General features: G+C 43.6%; 1 protein-coding gene across 2 annotated transcripts in view; it reads right to left on the reverse strand.

Moving 5' to 3' along the window:
* mertka (c-mer proto-oncogene tyrosine kinase a) overlaps positions 1-20,527 on the reverse strand; it is a 136,405-nt gene extending 115,878 nt beyond the window's left edge. For both annotated transcript variants that reach the window (XM_052024628.1, XM_052024627.1), the window contains exon 1: positions 20,186-20,527. In XM_052024628.1, the coding sequence (XP_051880588.1) occupies positions 20,186-20,246 (61 nt within the window). In that variant the 5' untranslated portion in view covers positions 20,247-20,527. The remainder of the gene's footprint in view (positions 1-20,185) is intronic.
* Positions 20,528-20,890: the final 363 nt, after the last annotated feature.

The following is a 20,890-nucleotide window of genomic DNA, read 5'->3' on the forward strand; positions in this document are numbered from 1 at the left end:
CCGAAACAGGCCCCATTCCAAATTCTGTCATGGGACGAGATTACCAGGCAGATGGAGACACATTCAAGGACGTGCTCAACACTTCATTGAGGAGGTGCAGCATCCCCACTGACACCTGGAATCCCCGGCTCACGGCTGCTCAAACTGGAGAAGGAACATTCAGGATGGTATTGAAAACAGAGTCCGCGAGTGTGTGGTTCCCCCACTGCCCCCGTTTAGCTGCCTCAGAGCCCACAAAACTGGACTGGAAACAAGTCATCCTCAGTCCAGAAGGATTGCCTATGAACTCGTAATTCAAGAGGACAGGAAAAAGAAAACTTGCCCAGAGCATGTTTTTCATTAATTTAATATGTTGTGTGGTGAAAATTACCCTTTATTCTGACGTCTGCTGCTGCATTTCTCATTGACTGCTTGCGAAGCATTGTGATGAGCAAACTGTGAGGCTGCTCACAATACACCAGTCTTTACTTCTCTTCCTAAATATAAACAACCATGCTTGCACCAAACCCTCAGATTATACTGCATTACTTCCCCGTTGTCAGTTGTTCATGACTAACTGCTGCTTCCCATCACAAAGCCAATTCCACACACTTTACCTTGGTTTTCATTTCCATACTTCGTCAGTTGAGAGGTGCTTTAAGATGGCTTTAGAACATCCACCTGTGTCACATCAACTCTATTAACCTTCACTACTACCTCACAGAACTCAATTAGGTTAGTCAGATCCAATCCACCTTCAATACATCCATGATAGCTGCCTCCCGTTAATCAATATTCCTACCCACCCCCCAAGAAAGAGTACATTCAATCTTTGCCAGTGACCACACACAGTTTTCACCACTGGCCGAACAACTTGCCTGTGGTTGCCAGGTTTTTCTATCTTTCCTTTTATGAACAAGGGTTTAACATCTATTTCTCTGGCACCACTCCCACATTCAAGCAGGAGATAGACCGGCTAGAACACTTACCTCCAATGAAGCTTTCCTCCGCCACTTCAGATGTATTGCATTTAGATAAGTCAGTATTAATTTCTGAGTTACAACCAACCATTCAGTATCTTTTCCTCTTTCGTGTGAAGACACCTGTAGTAAATCTTAAAAGAATGGGCATGCTGTTCCCTCTGTATCCATGCATGTCCTCACATTGGTGATCTTAGAGAAGAGTCAAGAGGTATGCCAGCTTTGCAGTCTGGAACACTCAGTTTAGAACTTTCAGTTTAGCAATTTAAAGTCTTAAGGATGTTTAAATGTGCTGTCCAACAAATAATACATTACTTCTCTGAACACATGCTGGGTTCCAATTTATTTGCGAGGACATCACCAAATGCAAAATACACATTCAGTACATCACATCCTCTGCCTCCACATGATTTGTTTTTGCAAATGTTTCTTAAAATTATCTTTTTGTTTCCCCTCCCTCTCCCCCCCCCCACCCCATGTGAATAAAGATGAACCTCCAAATCTTTTGTGACCTGCTGCACTTTTAGTCCTCCTATCCAGTAGAGTACAGGCTACCCCTGGGTTATGAACATCCAACGTATGGATAACCCTACATAGAAACGAGCTCCCGTATGTTATTAAATCCCAAAGTCTGATATACATGCTTCATTCCTACAAATGGTAGAACTACTTCCCTCTCTCTTTCCACTTTTAGTAATTGTTCTCAGTCTTATGCACTTTCGATGCCATTCATTACAATACTGTAGAGGTATGGTTACCATATCGTGTGATTTGTGTATTTTCTGACTTACGGACATGTGTAAAAACAGAACCCATCTGTTACCCAGGATGGCCCAACCTAATTTGTGCCCGAAATCATCCGTTTTCTGCTTTATTTTAGAGCTCCTTGGTCAGGCAATGAACCCCAGTTCTGAACAGCTTCTTGCAAACTCCTTATGGGAAATTGCTTGGTTGACATATAAAGTGCCTCATCCTTGAAGGACTGCCATCATCTATTTACTCCTATCAGGCCTATTTTTGTTTCCAATCAATCTGTGCTCAAAGTAGCTCTCATCCACTGTGTTATTTCACTTTCGAATTGCCTTTCTGCATCTGCCTCATATCTCAGTGAAGCCTCCAGTTGCCTTTGAAGCACTTACCTTTTCTCCTTCTGCAGAAGAAAACTTTGCTTCCTACCTTTTATTTAGGCTTGGCACACCTTGAAGGAAGCCCCCTTGTTCACATGACAGCAACCCTGCTTCCACCTCGCCATTCACTCTCATACACCGCCCCCCTGCCCTCCCCCCAATCCAAACTAGGACAATTAAGTTGCCCACGCAGACCCCTACACTGTTGTGCAACTAATAGTTGTCAGCAATGAAGTGGATGACTTGGCTTCCTCCAGTCAGCAGAACGGTACATTCTGTGCACAGCACATCTGATTAACTACACGATGATAATTAGCCAGTATTAACTAACGCATATTAAGAAGTGCAGCTAACACTTCTCAGTCATCGTTACCCTGTCTGTACTAGGAACAGGAGTAGGCCACTCAGCCCCTCAAGCTGACTCTGCCATTCAGCTCTGCATTCCCACCTCCCCCAGTCAGCTTTTACCCCCTTGCTCATCACAAACCTACTTATCTCTGCTTTAAAGATATTTACAGACTCTTCCTCAAAGGGCAGTGCAAACTGAGAATTCCAATGACTCGTAACCCTCGAGAGAAGAGATTTTGCCCCATCTCCATCCTATATGTGCGATGCCTTAACTCAAATAACGATGAGTCGGAGTACAGGAAGGAGGAGATAGAGAGCTTAGTGACATGGTGTCATGACAACAACCTTTCCCTCAATGTCAGCAAAACAAAAGAGCTGGTCATTGACTTCAGGAGGGAGGGAGGTGCACATGCTCCTGCCTACATCAATGGTGTTGAGGTCAAGAGGGTTGAGAGCTTCAAGTTCCTAGGAGTGAACATCACCAATAGCCTACCCTGGTCCAACCATGTAGATGATACAGGCAAGAAAGCTCACCAGCACCTCTATTTCCTCAGGAAGCTGAAGAAATTTGGCACGTCCCCTTTGACACTGACCAACTTTTATCGATGCACCTATCGAAAGCATCCTATCTGGATGTATCACGACCTGGTATGGCAACCGCTCTGCCTGGGATTGCAAGAAACTGCAGACAATGCTGAGCTGTGTCCACAACATCACAGAAACCAGCCAATATAATCCAAACACCCCACCCACCCCAGACATTCTCTATTCTCCCCCCTCCCATCAGGCAGAAGATACAAAAGCCCAAAAGCACATACCACCAGGCTCAAGGACAGCTTCTATCCTGCTGTTATAAGATTACTGAACGGTTCCCTGGTACGATAGGATGGACTCTGGACCGCACAGTTTACCTCATTATGACCTTGCACCTTATTGTCCACCTGCACTGCACTTTCTCTGCAGCTGTTACACCTCATTCTGCATTCTGTTATTGTTTTATCTTTCACTACCTCAATGCACTGTGTAATGAATTGATCTGCATAAACGGTATGCAAGACAAGTTTTTCCACTGTACCTCAGTACACGAGAATAAATCAATTCCAATCATTTTCAAACAGCGACTGCTCGTTCTAAATTCTCTACACATCCAGCTTGTCAAGACTCCTTGAATATCTTTCAATCAAGTCCCTTCACACTCTAAATTCCAGTGGATACAAGTCTATCAAACCTTTCCTCATAAGACAAACACTGCCATTCCAGGAATAAATCTTCTCTGAGCTGCTTTGAACACATTAAATGTCCTACCTCCGATAAGGAAACAAACACAATACACATTACTCTGGGTGCGGTTTCAATATGTCCTGTTTCACCAAAGCAGAACATCCTTATTCAATTTCCTTCGCAATGAACAGTAACACTGTCTCCTTTCATAATTACTTGTCTGGACCCAAATACGTGCCCTTCTAAAATTATGCACTTGTGCAGTCCTCTGCACTTTATGGCTCTGTAGTCGCTCAACCTTGAGATAATATTCTTTACTTTTTCTGCCAAAAGAGATAGCTTCATACCTTCCTATAAAGCACTCCATTTGCCAGATCTTTCCCCACTCACTTTGTTTATCTAATACTCTTTGTAGCCTCCTGAAATCCTATTCACAACTTACTTACCTATCACCCCCACCAAATTTAGCAACTGTACCACTCATGCTGCACCTTGGCACATAATTTGTAGGTAATAGCAAGTTAATGGTGCCTCCTCTGTCATGTCTCAACTCCAGAAGACTATTCTTGGCTCAGTTTAAATTGGAATTGGTTTATTATCATCACATTTACCAAGGTACAGTGAAAAATTGTTTTGGAAGCCATCCATACAGATCATTTCAAAACATCAAGGCAGTACAAGGGAAAAGTGATAACAGAATGCAGAATATAGTGTTACAGTTACAGAGAAAGTGCAGTGCAGGCAGACAATGAGGTGCAAGGGCCACGACGACGTAGATTGTGAGGTCACAAGTTCATCTTCAACGTACAAGAGTTCTGTTGAAGAGTCTTATAACAGCTGGATAGAAGTGGTCCTTGAGCCTGATGATGCACGTTTTCAAGCTTTTGTATCTTCTGTCCGATGGAAGGGGGGAGAAGAGAGCATGTCCGTGGTGGGAGGGGTCTTTGGTTATGCTGGCTGGTCAGCAAATGTTACAGTGGGAATGCCAGCAGATATGTTGTATTGCACACACCTCCTGGAGGGCCTAATCACCCTTTCTTCTTACCAATGCTGCTCCCTTTTCAGGACCAAAGGGCACTGGAGTACTCGCAGGAGAATACAGTTTTTCAAGCAAAAACCAAAGTGCTGGAGGAACTCAGCGGGTCAGGCAGCATCTGCAGAGGAAAATGGACAGTCGATCTTTCAGGTCGAGACACTTTTATCTGGAGATGGAGGCGAGGGCAAGGGGTTGGAGCAAGAGCTGGCAAGTGATAGGTGGATCCAGGTGAGCAGAGGGTGATTGGCAGATGGAGGAGGGCAAAAGCAGTGAGAAAAGCTGGGAGGTGATAGGTGGAGGCAACAAAGGGCTGCAGATGAATGAATCTGATGGAGCATGCAATCGAGCGAGGGAGGTGGGGAGGGGAATGAAACAGGGTGGTGGAGGGGGGAGCTGGGTGTAATAGGAACCAGATACACCAGGTTTATCTCCCACTTAACAGATGGGGTTCTATTCCTACAGAATCCTTTGTGTTAAAATTCAGATGGCAAGAAGAACAGTAAACCCTTAACCTGCTTGGGGGGAGGGGGTTACCAGTTGCTATGGACATATGCAAGGATGCAGAACTCAAAAGCACACTGTTTGTTGTGACAAGCTTAAACTTGCAGCACCTTCATCAATTGCCAGTGTTCCCAGGCAGAACAGCAGAGTTATTCAAGATAATTTTTTCCCTCCGTGTTCATAGCTTGCTTGAAATCAAGCGCTGCTGATGTGGGATCCCAGATCTGAAACGTTAACAGTTTCTCTTTCCACAGATGCTGCCAGCATTCTCCACTTTTATTTCAGATTTCTGACATCTGCTTTTGCGCTTTTCTAAACTTCAGAAACCCCTTCCCATTAACCAGATCAAAAAGACTCAAGTTATTGATTTTCATTAACCTGCTTTTGAAAGACATTCTCCCAATGTGTTCCCCATCTTTCATTACAGTGAATGACATTTTGCTAAACAAATCAAATTCATCAAATGCTTAGTTGTAAAAATGATTCATTTAGTGAATGTTCGCTGTCAAGGGAGACCTATATTTTCATGAACTTAAATGTTCTGTCCTAAGGGGAAACAAACCAAAGGGTGATCTACTTTGGAGGGGACTGAAGCATTTGGCAGGGTGAATATCCTCAGATAGACAAGTCTAGAACAAAAAAAAGGGATAAACTAGGAGTTGGGTAATATAGCAAAACTCTCCTCGCAACTAAAGACAGTCAAAGTTAAGCCCATTGAAAATTTCAATAGGGTGATTGATGGATTTTTGCAGCAGAGACTGATAGATCTTTGCAAGACACATGTGTCAAGTGATAATGAACCAACATGGATAATAGAGCTGCCAAGGTCAAATCAGCATTGTTCTAATTGAATAGAAGAACAGGCTGGTGGTGTTAAATGGCAGACTCCTGTTCCTATGCCCTGAACGCATCATGACTGAATTCAGAATTGAGAGGGAAGGAAAAAAAGAGATTAAGTGCACAAATTTGGTTGATGAAGCAAATGTCCACAGTAACACACTCCACAAAAGTGAAGCTCTCTCTGACCTGCAGTTAGACTGTCCTTCACTTTCGAAGACTTTCCAGGCCCAATAAGTCCAGCTGCAATTGCATGCTAATGACATAATACAGGATATGCAAGCATAACACAAGTAGGAGCAATGTCACCAGGTTTACGCATTTGAGGGCCAGAAATTCAGCAAAGGAACCCACAGGTTCCATGACCCTCCTACCCAAGTCATGTCGGGTGACCAGGAGAAGAGAGAAATTCACCACCGACATCATTATGGAAATTCTGATCCATTGGTGGGTGGGGGGGAGAAAAACAGGAAGAGAGAGACTTGAATACCGGGCAATTGCCAGAAGTGTGACGATCCCACTGATCTCCTAACAGAACGGTACAACTCTTATTCAATGCGCAACACATTTATTTAGTAATTATACACAGAAGCTGGATATCATAGAAAAACCAGATTCAATTCGCTATTACTATTTCCAGAGAGTGGGGTGTTTAGGAAATAGGCATCAGGGAGGACAACCCACACACACACACACACACACACACACACACACACACACACACACAGTGCATGTTAGGAATCTACACTATGTTTTACACGATACCTTTGGAACTTTTTAAATTATCCAACTTCTATTCTGTGACTGATAGCTCAAACAAATATTTAGCCAACAGGTGGGCACTTTTGACCCCCAAGTTAGCAAACACCCCAGCACAGAAAGTTCTAACAGACACATAATGGTCTGGCACACTCAGATTCAGCAACAAGTTGGAAACATGTGACTTGACACAGTGTACTTTCAGCTGGTTGACACTGAACAACTGCATGTGACTGAGCAAGCAAGAACTCACTGGCCTGAAGTCAACATACGATAAACCCTCAATACATGACATTTTTCCACCTCTGTGGACTTAAGATTTCTGCCTTTGTTCAATTTATGAAAATTTCACTGCCTATTAAAAAGGTAGAAAGCTTTAGAGCAGAAGAGTTCACTCTTGGTCTGGAGGTCGGTGCGAGGTTGGAACAAGGTAGAGAAAAGGCAGAAACAAAAGCCAATACATGGCACCTTCCCACGTGAGAGAAAAAAATTAGTCCAGAGGAAAGCTCCCTCTTCAGCATCACGTGTCAGATGTCCCAAAACGCTCACCAAGGCAGCAACCCATCCACGTAACCGACAGTTAGTCCAGAGAAATCGAAATAAAAGGAGCTCCATAAAGAAATCCACAAGGAGAGTCCACTAAAAACATTTTATATTGGCTAACAGGTAATTAAACCCATTTATTGAAATTCTATACCCAAACTGAAAACTGTGCTCTTATTTTCTCCGTCCATGGACATTGCAGTCATTACTTCCCGAGTGCTCCTTGATATTGGGAACAGCCAAGTCTAAGGATCCTCAATAACTCTCTTGGCCAATCAAGTCCAAGGATTTTTCCAAGGTTACCACACACAGTGGTTGATGTTGCTTCCCTACACTCACTTAGGGACTCCTCACACAGCAAAGTTCAGATGTTCTTGCTCCACTTAACAGCTGGAATCTGCAGGGTTGCTCCGGGAGGAAGATGCTGAGGAAAATGCTTACAATTAATTTTCTTCTGGAATGCAAGGTGAATCCTCCAATTACTGCAAATCACCATTGCCTCCCATCTTGAAATGGGCAGGATTGTGGCTTCTCTAAGATCGTCTGTTCCTAGATGTGGAAGGTGAGGGCATGAAATCATGATACAAGTTTTTCTGTCATATTTTGGTACTGCAGCAAAGATTTAGAACATAGAACAGTACAGCACAGGAACAGGCACTTTGGCCCACCATGTCTGTGCCAAACATGATGCAGAATTAAACTAATCCCTTCCGCCTGTACGTGATCCACATCCCTCCATTCCCTGCATATTCATGTGTCTATCTAAAAGCCTCTTAAGTGCCACTATCATGCGTTTCCACCGCCACCCATGGAAGCCCATTCTAGGCACCCACCAATCTCTATGTCAAAAAAAAACTTGGCCCACACGTCTCCTTTAAAACTTTCCTCCTCTCACCTTAAATGTATGTCCCCTAGTATTTGACATTTCTACCCTGGGAAAAAGTGACTGCCTATGCTTCTCATAATTTTAGACACTTCTATCAGGTCTCCCCTCAGCCTCCAGAGGAAACAACCCTGTCCAACCTCTCCTCATAGCTCATAACCTCTAATCCAGGCAGCATCCTGGTAAACCTCTTCTGTACCTTTCCAAAGCTCCCTGTAATGGGGGCGACCAGAATTGCACACAATAATCCATGTACGCCATCTTGTTTCTCCAGTCCTCTTCAAGCTCTGGGGTTAGCACTGAGATGGATACAATGGTGTACAGTGGAATGGAATCAGAGCAGGCACACCAAAGAGCCTTGGTTAAGACCTGCAAAGTGCCTCTTCCAGCTGACCCCGACTGCCTCTCTGACCTTGATGAGTTCTCCTCTATTCTTGGCTCTCACTAGGATACATCCTTGGATGTCTGGGCTCGTCAATAATCTTTGAAGCACTGAAAGATCCGCAGTGGTTTTCATTATCCAGTTACTTGCCAGATCTCCTACACTCTTCCACGCCACCATCTGACCTTTTAGTCACAGTATTTTGTTGGACCTCAATGTTGCATTGCCTTGAGATCAGTTTTCCCTCTCCTTGGGGCTGAGCTGCCAAGAACACCTATTTGCAAATTATTATTTCATGGATCCTTTGGTCATTCTTGACAAACCAGTCTTGGTTCCTTCCAGTACAGATTTAGAGTCAGTTCACAGGTGCTACAACGACAGATGTCTGGGCAGACCAGGCATTGCAGACTGTGGGTCTTATTGGTTGTGGAGTGTTGGATTAAAGACAGCTTTCTCTGTGGGGTCTTCAAGTCCTTCTGCTAACATTGTTCATTCGATGGAGATGACAGAATAGATTAAACAGTCATTGTGTCCCGAATGATGTGAACATCCTTGTGAATCTTTGGACTATGATGTATTACAGATACAAGTGCCTGGACTGGGTGTGTTGACATGAGATCTTCCACTTTTCTCCCTATTAAAAGAAGGTCTTATGCCAAGGATACATTGTGAGCATCAGGGGGACTTTGATCCAATTATTTTTTCCCTACTCCTCACACCATTTCCAGGATGTTTGTCTCCCTTCCACCTCTGACACAAATTCCCAAAGGAGATCAGCTCATCTTCTGTTGAAAAATTCGGTCAGGGATTATTCAAGATCAGCAATCAATTCACCACAGCAGACACTCCAACATGTGCTGGCTGTCGCCCATCAGCTACCATAGTCTTGTCAGAGCAAGGACTCAGCCACTGGCCAGGGTGTCTAACATCTGGATGGATGCAGACACACACCTTCTTGTTCACACCTTCCTCCCCCACTCACTTCCCGCTGCTACACCAAGTCACACTTACTCACAACATTAATTTTCACTGATCTTTATTGTGGGTAGCTCAAAATCTAGATTGATGTCTGAACATCTCACACTATCTGGATGGCACGGTAGTGCAGCAGTTCAATTCCGGCTGCTGTCTGTAAGGAGTTTGTACGTTCTCCCAGTGTCTGCGTGGGTTTCCTCTGGGTGCTCCGGTTTCCTCCCACATTCCAAAGACGTATGGGTTAGGAAGTTGTGTGCGTGCTATGTTGGCGCCAGAAGTGTGGCAACACTTACGGGCTGCCCCCAGAACACTCTACGCAAAAAGATGCATTTCACTGTGTGTTTTGATGTACATGCGACTAATAAAGAGATCTTATCTTCATTAAACGTAAACAGTCAACCTCTCAAACCCTCTATTCCTACAAATTTGATTTCCAGTGGTGTGGTGAAGGAAATGAAGGATGTGTAAAAGGTCAGGAATTCCCCTCTTAAATCCCTTTAGTTTTCCAATTCTGTTCTCTCAAAATCCTCAAAAGTGTATGATAATAAGCATACCGCTAGCCCAATTTATGAAATAACTGAAGGCTGGGAGAAGCTGGTCACGGCTCACATCAACTCCAGCCTCCCAGACAACCTCGACCCACTGCAGTTTGCCTGCCGCCAAAACAGGTCCACAGCAGATGCCACCCCCACCCGGCCCTACACTCATCTCTGGAACATCTGGATAACAATGACACCTACAGCAGACTCTTATTTATTGACTACAGCTCCTCCTTCAATACTAGAATTCCAAACAAACTCATCTCCAACCCCTCAACCCAGGACTCGGCAGCCCCCTCTGCAAATGGATCCATGACTTCCTGACCAACAGACCATAATCAACAAGGATAGGCAGCAACACCTCCACCACGATTAACCTCAACACCAATGTCCTGTAAAGCTGTGTCCTCAGCCCCTTACTTTTCTCCCTATACACTCATGACTGTGTGGCCAGGTTCTGCTCTAACTCCATCTGCAAGTTTGCAGCTGACACCACTGTAGTGGGGGAGCTCTCAAACAACAATAGGAGTACAGGAAAGAGATAGAGAACCTAATGGCATGGTGTCAAGACAGCAACCTCGCCCTTAATGTCAGCAAAAACAAGAAGTTGGTCATTGACTTCAGGAAGCAGGGCAGAGTACACACCCATTTGTATCGATGGAGCTGATGTGGAGATGGTTGAGAGCTTCAAGTTCCAAGGTTTAAATATCACCAATAGCTTGTCCTGGTCCAGTCACATAGATGCTATGGCCAAGAAAGCACGCCAGCACCTCTACGTCCGCAGAAGGCTAAGGAAATTTGTCATGTCCCCAATGATCCTCATCAATTTTTACAAATGCACCACAGTACATTCTGTCTGGATACATTGCAGCTTGGTGTGGCAACTGCTCTGCCAGGACCACAAGAAACTGCAGAGTTGTTATCGCAGCCCAGTCCATCAGGCAAATCAACCTCCCCTCCGTTGACTCTTGTCTACATTTCCCACTGTCTCGGGAAAGGAGCTAACATAATCAAGAACCCCTCCCACCTGGGTCATTCTCTCTTCTCCCCCCTCTCATTGGGCAGAAGATACAAAAGCCTGAAAACATGTACCACCAGGCTCAAGGACAGCTTCTATCCTGCTATTATAAGGCTCTTGAATGGACCTATTATACAATAAAGATGAACTCTTGACCTCTCAGTCTACCTCATCATGGCCCTTGCACCTTATTTGTCTACCTGCACTTTCTCTATAACTGTGACACCATATTCTGCATTGTTTTATTTACTTTTTGTACTTCCTCGATGTACTTACATATGTTTGGAATGATCCATCTGGATGGCATGCAAACAAAAGCTTTTCATTGTATCTCAGTACCAAAACATTAGTCACTTCACAGAAGCTCCACACCATCAGGGCCATGCATACATTGCAGGCGGTGAACCACCAGATCAATGGCCTGAAAGCTGAGGTGTGCTTTTCGAATGTACGCTCAATTCAGAGACTCACACAAGTGTTATGGCATCGGAGGAGGCTATTTGACTGAAGTCAGGGAGGGAAATGCAGGACAAAGAACCGAGATTCAGAAAGGGCAGGGAGTGGAAAGAATCAAAAGGGAGGATCAAGATTGCATGGAAAAGCGGGAATATGTTTAGAAACTGGGGTTGAGGCACAAGCAGGTAGAAAATAATCTCCAAAAGATACCTCCTTGGAAGATGAATGAACTTGATGCCATATAAGTAACTAACATCAAAGCAGGCTTCAATAGTCCTGATTTCATGAGAACAAGAGCAGAACTGCAAGTCTCATTCTCTTTACCTTTCTTCCTTTGAATATCAGCTAACATTGTCTTGGGTATACAAGTGAATAGTAAGTTTAGTAACGATAGAGGCTGCTGTCCAAGTCAATGCTTTCTGGAGTGAATGGGAGAAAATTTTCAGTAAAAGAACAACCCAGCTCAAAAGCAGCCTCATTAATTTAGATCTTTGTAGCAGATTAAGCTTCATGTCCTTTCAGAGTCTGCCAACAGATTTCATGACCTTGCTTGCCATACAGTGTTGCCAGTTTTCCCCAAGCTCAACTGTGGTGAGATTGAATACAACACAATAACGCACTGTCTCTACCTCAGCCCAAACACTCAAACCATTTGATAAAAGGAAACAACAGACACAAAGTGTGTGTGTGATGTGAAAGAGAGAACACCAACTTCTACATTTAGTTGATGTTTAAGTCTTAGAGCTGATTGAGGAAACCACCAAAATAATGCACATTCTAACAAGACATTTAATTCTTTTGAATCCAGATTTAAAATTCTGATCATGGTCTTATCCCTCCCCATCTCTCTAGCCTCCAATTCAACACTCCTTAGTCATTACTGATTTTACTTGCTCTACTAAAAAGCTTTGACCTTAATCCCAATTCCCAAGTCTAGAATTCCTTCTCTAAACTTGGCTGCCTACCTCTCTTCCTCTTAAGGCCTCAAAACATTGGCACAAGTGACCAAGCTTCTGGTCACCTACTGCAATGGTTTGAAAATTTCTACATCTATGCAGTAGTTCAGGATAGGTGGGCAAGCCTGTCTGGAAGGGGATATGCCAAACTTTCATACAGATGTCTGCCATTGTCAACTTCATTGCACTCTGATGCAAAAACACAGAACTAGCTTCCATGTTTACCTGACAGTTATAAGAAAACTCAAGATAATGGAGCAAGAGTAGGCCATTCAGCTTCTGAACCCAGTCAAGTTGTTCACCAAGACCATGGTTGACCTACGGTGCTACCTATATCCCTGCCCCGTCCCTCAATTCCTCTAATAAGAAATCTGCTGCTCTCCATTTTGAACGTAATCAATGAGAGAGCCTTCACCGCCCTCCAAAAAAAAATTGAGATTTCTAAAGATTCACCACCATTGAGTGAAGAAATTTCTCACTTCCGTCCTAATTGACATACTACGACCACTAGTTCTAAACTCCTCAGCCAGGACCACCACTAACCGAGCTGGCCAATTCCTGAAGGATATCGTTGCCAACCAGATACGACAGGTAGTGGGTGAACCAACAGAGGAATAAACCTGCCTGATCTTGTATTCACCAGTTGAGCTGTATCAGATGCATTGGGAGATGTAACCACCACAGAATTCTTATAGAGACGAAGTCCCGTCTTCACTGAGGACTAACTCCAATGTGCAATGTGGAACTACACACCTGTTAAATGAAATGAACTCAAAAAGATCTGGAAGCTCAAAACTAGGTATCTGTGAGGTACTGTGGACCATCAGCAGAAATCTATTTCACCACATTCTGTATCCCAATTGTCAAGCATATCCCTCACTGTACTATTAATAGTGATCCAGGAGATTAGAGTCATCGAGTAATACAACAGGGAAACAAGCCCTTTGGCACAACATCCATACTGACCAAGATGCCCATCTAAGCTAGTCCCATTTAGAGTCATGGAGCAATACAGCACGGATACAGGCCCTTTGGCCCGACGAGTCCATGCCAACCACAGTGCCCACCCAGCTAGTCCCAATGTCCTATGTTCGGCCCATATCCCTCTAAGCCCCAATAGACCAAGTTAACAATCCACATATTAGTGTGAAGCTCTGCAGTTCTATCTCATCTTATCAAGAACGTTGGTGGACAATTAAACAGCTCACAGGAAGGAGGAAGAGGCTCCAAGGACATCCCATCCTCAATGAGATCAGGGCCTGGTGCTCAAGAACGTAAAGACTGAAGCATTCACAACTAGGTTCAGTCACAAGTACAGAATAGATGACCTATCTCAGCTTCCTCCCGAGACCCCCCACCCCACAAAGAAAGAAGCCAGTCTCCAGGCAATTTGATTCACTCCATACGATGTCAAAAAAAAACAGCTGGCAGCACTCGATACAACTTGCCTGGGTGAGCGCAGCTTCAAGAGTTCACCTTCTCCACCACCTGTAAGGCACAAGTCAGAAGCGAGAGGGAAGAGGGCAGCACCAACGGATCACAAGCAGCTTGACAGGCACCTCACCAGCCACCCCAAAGTGAATAACCTCATTTCTCCACATTATATTCTAAGATATTAAGATATGTATTTGTCACATGGACATCGAAACACACAGTGAAATACGTCTTTTTGCGTTGCTAAGAATGTGCTGAGGGCAGCCCACAAGTGTCGCCACTCTTCCGGTGCCGACATAACATGCCCACAGCTCCTAACCCATATTTCTTTTTTTAAGGAATATGGGAGGGAACTGGAGCGCCCAAAGGAAACCCACGCAGACAGAGGGAGAATGCACAAACTCCTTTCAGGCAGGAGCAGGAATTGAACCCAGGTTGCTAGCGCAGTGACAGCATTACATTAACCGCTACGCTACCGTGCTGCCCTACTATTTTTCTACTAGTCTAACACGTTTATCTCTTTCTGCATCCTCCGCACAGTTCAATTTCCACCAGTTCGGCACGATCAGCAAACTTGGACACACAACATTCTGTTCCCCTAATCTGTCATCGATGCGCAATGTGAACAGCTAAGACCCAAACATTAATCAGTATTGTTTTCCATTCGTTACTGTGTACCAATGTGAGAAAACAAATCCTTTATTCTTACTCTCTCTCATATTTCATGAACCTTGTATAGGATAACCTTCTACTATAATAAAAATATAAATACATGGAATCAAATCTGATGAAACAGTTGTGAACACAGCCCAGTCTATCACAAAAACCAGCCTCCCCTCCGTGGACTCTGTCTACACTTCCCACAGCCTCGGGAAAGCAGCCAACATAATCAAAGTCCCCTCTCCTCCGCCCCCCCCCCCCCCCCCCCCCCCCCCCCCCCCCCCCCCCCCCCCCCCCCCCCCCCCCCACCATCCCATCGGGCAGAAGATACAAAACCCTGAAAACATACATCACCAGGCTCAAGGACAGCTTCTATCCTGCTGTTATAAGAATCTTGAACAGACCTCTTATACAATAAAAGGTGAACTCTTGATCTCTCAACCAACCTCGTCATGGCCCTTGCACTTTATTTGTCAACTAGCACTGCACTTTCTCTGTAACTGTAACACTATATTTTGCATTGTTAGTTTTTCCTTTTGTACTACCAATGTACTTATGTTTGGAATGATCTGTCTGGATGGCATACAAAACAAAGCTTTTCACTGTATCTCGGTACATGTGACAACAATAAACCAATTACCAGGTAAACAAAAAGGCACAAAATGACTGGACAAAGAAACTACAGTAAAGCTCTAATAATCTGGTACATTCTGAACTTGGATAGTGCCAGACAGGCAGATTTTCTGGACTGTTGGATGTTATTCCTGTTAATCCCAACTTTAATTTTCTTTCTTTTGTAGGATATACAAGATTATAAATTTATTAGATTAAAGGGAGCGTGGGAACTGGGACCCCATGGGTTTAGATTGAGTGCCAGATGAGCCAGATGCTAAACTACTGGAATTTCCAAATTCAGTAAGACTCGGATATCCAATGGTTCAGCATTCAGCTCACCAGGTAATGTTTGCCACTCTCCCTTCCCGCTCACCGGCCCTGTTCCCATGCTCCATTTCCAATCCCCAGTTCCCACTCAGTTGGGACTCAGCCAAATAGGTTACTGGCACATCCCTCCCCATCAGGACTTAACACCTCCCTCTGCAACTGGATCCTTGACTTTCTAATCAACAGACCGCAATCAGGAAGGACAGGCAGCAATACCTCTGGCACGATTATTCTCAACATTGGTGCCCCACAAGGCTGTGTTCTCAGCCCTCTATTCTACTCCCTATACACTCATGACTGTGTGGCCAGATTCTGCTCTAACATTATCTACAAGTTTGCAGGTGATACCACCGTCATAGTCCGTATCTCAAACAGTGATGAGTCGGAGTACAGGAAGGTGATAGAGAGCTTAGTGGCATGGTGTCACGACAACAACCTTTCAATGTCAACAAAAGAAAACAGCTCGTCATTGACTTCAGGAAAGGGGGCGGTGTACATGCACATGTCTACGTCAACGGTACTGAGGTCAAGAGCTTCAATTTCCTGGGAGTGAACATCACCAACAGCCCTGTCCTGGTCAAATCACGTAGATGCCACGGCCAAGAAAGCTCACCAGCGCCTCTACTTCCTCAGGAGGCTAAGAAATTCAGTTTGTCCCCTTTGACACTCACCAACTTTTATAGATACACCATAGAAAGCATCCTATCTGGATGCATCACAGCTTGGTATGGTAACTGCTCTGCCCAAGACCGCAAGAAACTGCAGAGAGTTGTGGACACAGCCCAGCGCATCACGGAAACCAGCGTCCCCTCCTTGGACTCCGTCTTTACCTCTCGTTGCCTTGGTGAAGCAGCCAGCATAATCAAAGACCCCACCCACCTGGCTCATTCTCTCTTCTCTCGTCTTCCATCAGGCAGAAGGTACAGGAGCCTGAGGGCACGTACCTCCAGTCTTAAGGACAGCTTCTACCCTACTGTCATAAGACTATTGAACTGTTCCCTTATACAATGAACTGGACTCTGACCTCACAATCTACCGTGTTGTGACCTTGCACCTTATTGCACTGCACTTTCTCTGTAGCTGTGACACTTCTACCTGTACTACCTCAATGCACTCTGTACTAACAAAATGTAACTGCACTGTGTAATGAATTGACCTGTACGATCGGTATGCAAGACAAGTTTTTCACTGTACCTCAGTATAAGTGAGGATAACAAACAAATATCATCAGTAGTATCTAGAAGACGCACTGCCTCAAGAGGGCAACATCCAAAGATCCCCACCATTCAGGCCATGCCATCTTCTCACACTTACCATCAGGAAGGAGGTACAGAAGCCCCACACCACTAGATTCAAGAACAGCCAGTTCCCTTCAACCACTTGGTTCGTGAACCAACTGACACAACCCTAATCACTACCTTAGTATAGTAATACCATGACCATTTTGCATCAATGGACTGTGTCTTTTTTTTGTTCTAATTATGTTCTTTCTTGTGAAATTTGTGTATAATTTATGTTTAATTTATTTTTCCTTGTGAATGCTGCTTGTATGATGCTGTGTACCTATGATGCTGTAGCAAGCAAATTTCTCATTGTACATGTGCATACATGTACTTGTGCACATGACAATAAATTTCACTTTGACATTCCCCTTCAACATAACTGGTTCACTGGAAGATGTATTACAATACTATGTAACATCTTAAAAATAGTCAGTTCAAAATGTGTCATCGTATTAGTAGAAATAACATCCAATAGTTTGGAAATTCAGTGAGTCTAGCAGCAAAGTTCCGAACCTGCCACATTATTGGAGTTTTACTGTAGTTGTATAGCGGATTAATTGGAATTTTACTATTCAAATTTGCATTTCTCCCTCATTGGTTTAAAAGCTTTCAAATGAAGAAAGTTTCCAGTCTTTTAATTCACATTTTTCTTTTTGAAAAAAAACCTCCTTGGTTTGGGTCTCCCTGCTGAAGATTCCAAGATATTAGTGGACAAATCCCATCCAACCTTCTACCTCAAGTTAACGCCACCAACATACACAAACTATTTTTTTAATGCAGCTGAAGTTTGTGGATGAATGCTATGTACCACAAACACATGCCTGCTCAAGAACCATGACCATAGTTTAAGTATTTTCACAGGTATTAAGCAATCTGATTGAACTACCAGTTTTTCCATTTCCTCAGATAAAAAGGTACAGAATGAAAGGTGTCATCCCTCTATTCGTAAGTTAATAATTAACTGCGATCAGATTAAGTTTGACATTTCATTTGGTCTCATTTCTTTTTAGTTGTAAAAAATTAACTTTGATAAATTTTTACTTATGTTTGAAGAGTGTTATAACACATAACATTCGTTTCGAAGGAGTGACATTCTCAAGAAGTTTACCAAGCTTTTCAGAAAGCAAGAACTTCCTGTCACTCTTAGATGCTGCAGTCAGGGCTCAAGGTGTGGAAGAGTTACTGGTAGCCTTTACCAGCACATTGTAAATACTACTCTAACTCTCAACTCCACTCGTGCACTGTTGTAACTTCAGTTGTGCAATACAACTACTTCAGTGAGCAATCAATTCAGTGGTCAATGAGTTCAAGGTGGAGAGCACAAACATAGCATTTACAAGCAATGAACAAAAGTGAATCTGTGGAAAAGACGCACCTCCTCCCCACAGTATAATGGGTGTGTGGAACAGAGTCCCAGTTCAAACATATGATTTGGTATCAATTGTCACAACATTTACACAGTGCCTCCAACACGAAATATCTGGAGAGATAACAACAAGCACAAATTCTTCAGTGCTGTCCAGACCATCTACGGCCCAAACACCCAAGGGCTCAGCCTACTGAGAGCCAGGAATGGAGGAGAGCTTATCAGCAATAGGAGGCAGTCAGCACCCACTGGAAACAGCATTTCAAAGAATTCCTCAACAAGAACACCCAGCCTCCTGTACAGTGAGATATGGATTGTCCTTGATCAAATGTCCTCAACTCCAATACCCAGAAAATTATCCAGTCTAATCTCAATCAGTTGATACAAGTATTGCCAAAAGAAGCACTATCATTCAGAAATATAGTTTCTGACAGCAGATTTTCTAACCCTATTTATAGAAACAGCAGCCACAAAATAAAAAGAGACATAACGCAACTGATGTTTGATTTCCACAATATAAACCATATCATAGAATACAGGACAAATGCACAAATTGCCAAACCACAGATTAATGTACAATAAAAGAGCATTGAACTAGATCTACTGTCATTAAAGATGTCAAATTTAACACACGGAGTCAACACTCAACTCTTCTCGGTTATTTTGTATCAATGGATTAAATGTACTATACATATTATTGTCAAACCACAGATTAATGAACAATTTAAGTGTATTAAATAGGCCTTCAGTAAGCAACCAAATTCAACATACAGGGGCTGAAGTCAACAACTTTAATTCTTCCTGAGTATATTATGTTAACCTATGCACATATAATAATAGATCCACTCTAATGTCAGTAAAGAAAAATATTTGGTGACATCTGCTGGCTTCCTCCCACATGCCAGAAGAAACAGTTAAATCACACAATTAAGGATTCCACATTGTACCATTACAATCTTCTCAAAAATCAAGCCAGTACTATTATCATTTGATCTAGTTTCTCATTCCAGAGTTGGAAGATTGTCGATTCAAGCACATTCCAGGAAATTGTGCACATAATTTTGGCTGATGCTCCAGTGCCATATTGAAAGTGTGCTACAATGTCACAGGAGCCATCATTTGGTTGAGACATGAATTCAAAGGCCCTCACAGGTATACACAAAACATCTTGCCACAATTTGAGGGACAGCAGTCCGTCTACTGGTCAACATTTATTATTCATGCAATAAATTAAAGAGATGATCTGATTTTTAATTCTCACCACAGTCGACAGTAAAGTTGGCTTAAGTAGTTCCCCACATTACAACACTGCCTTCCAGCTTTTCGAGGTGCTGACGATTAAAAGCACTTATAAGTGTTTCCCCCTTCTTGTAACAGAAGACGGTAATAAAGAGACAAAGCTAATCACCTATTTGAGGCATCACCCATTCCCTTTGCAGCAAAGAACGGTTGTCAGTCACATTCAGTAAAATGCGACAAACAAATGCTATTTGCTTCTAATAGTTCTTATTCACATTAGGCAGAATGAGCATCGCAGGGAACTTAAAATGGTTTAAAAAGTTAAATGGAAAGGGCATGGGCTAATCAAACTTAAAAGTGTGCGAATGTCTAAAATTTGTTTACCTATAGAATAGCTTAAAATGTTAAACGTTAAAAAAGCAGGTCAGCCACCATAAACCGACCCATTCACAACTATAAACTTGTGTGGATTTTTTTTGCTCCGTATCACATAAAGTTTAAAATTTCACCCAAATTTAACTCGAGGAAGAAATGTTCTTTGCCATCAGCTGCAATACATTACTTAAAAGTACTATATAAGGTGCATTTTAAGCACCGAAGTTAGTCAATCTTTAACTGTGCGGCGTCCGTCCCCAGGTAGGAAAGACCTTGGTAACTTGCTTGAAAGTGTGAAAGAAAGATGCAAACACAATTTCCACCCCCCCCCCCCCAAAGGACTCACCAAATCCGCAGGCGAAGTGAAGGAAAGAAGTAAACACCCAGAGCCAGTTTAAACGGATCATGGTGTAGGAGAAGGGTGGGGGGGGGGGGGGGGGGTGGTGGTAGAGCTCGCTTAACTCAGCAACACCGCGACCACCCCCTTCCGGGGCTCCTGCAGCCCCGCTCTGTTGAAGAAGTGCTGCAACTCTCAGCTCAAACAAAACCACTGCCCGTCCAGCAGGTTTGATCAGAGAGACCAGGCGGATAACTAACTCCTTCGGCGTCACTGCAAATTAAACTATGCAAATCTATTCCCTTTCACTCTGTGTCCGAAGAGCCACCGGCTCAGTGTAACAACCTCGACTTGCTGACCGCAGCGTGCTGTACCTCTCACTCCCACAAGAAGAGGCTGCCCTACTGAATCACGTGACTTTTCCTCCCCACGCCCCCTTTCCAAAAAAAAATCCTGCAATGTTGAGGATTTAAAAAGGTTCTTCAATAGACTGCCAGCGGTGTTACACCGAGCGATTCAAAGAGAAACACGGGGTGGCCACCAATGTTTTCCTGATGCATTGCATAGGCGCTGCTCGTTAACCCGGTTCCCCAAGTTTAGCAGCTTCCCCGGAATCCTCCAGCTCACTCCCACTCTGACCCCTCTGTCCTCGGCCCCTTTCCAAGGAAAATCTCCGAGAATAACACCTGAACTTTCAACGAGCAACAATGCATC

This window comes from Pristis pectinata, chromosome 10 (assembly GCF_009764475.1).
Source record: "Pristis pectinata isolate sPriPec2 chromosome 10, sPriPec2.1.pri, whole genome shotgun sequence".
Lineage (NCBI taxonomy): Eukaryota > Metazoa > Chordata > Chondrichthyes > Rhinopristiformes > Pristidae > Pristis > Pristis pectinata.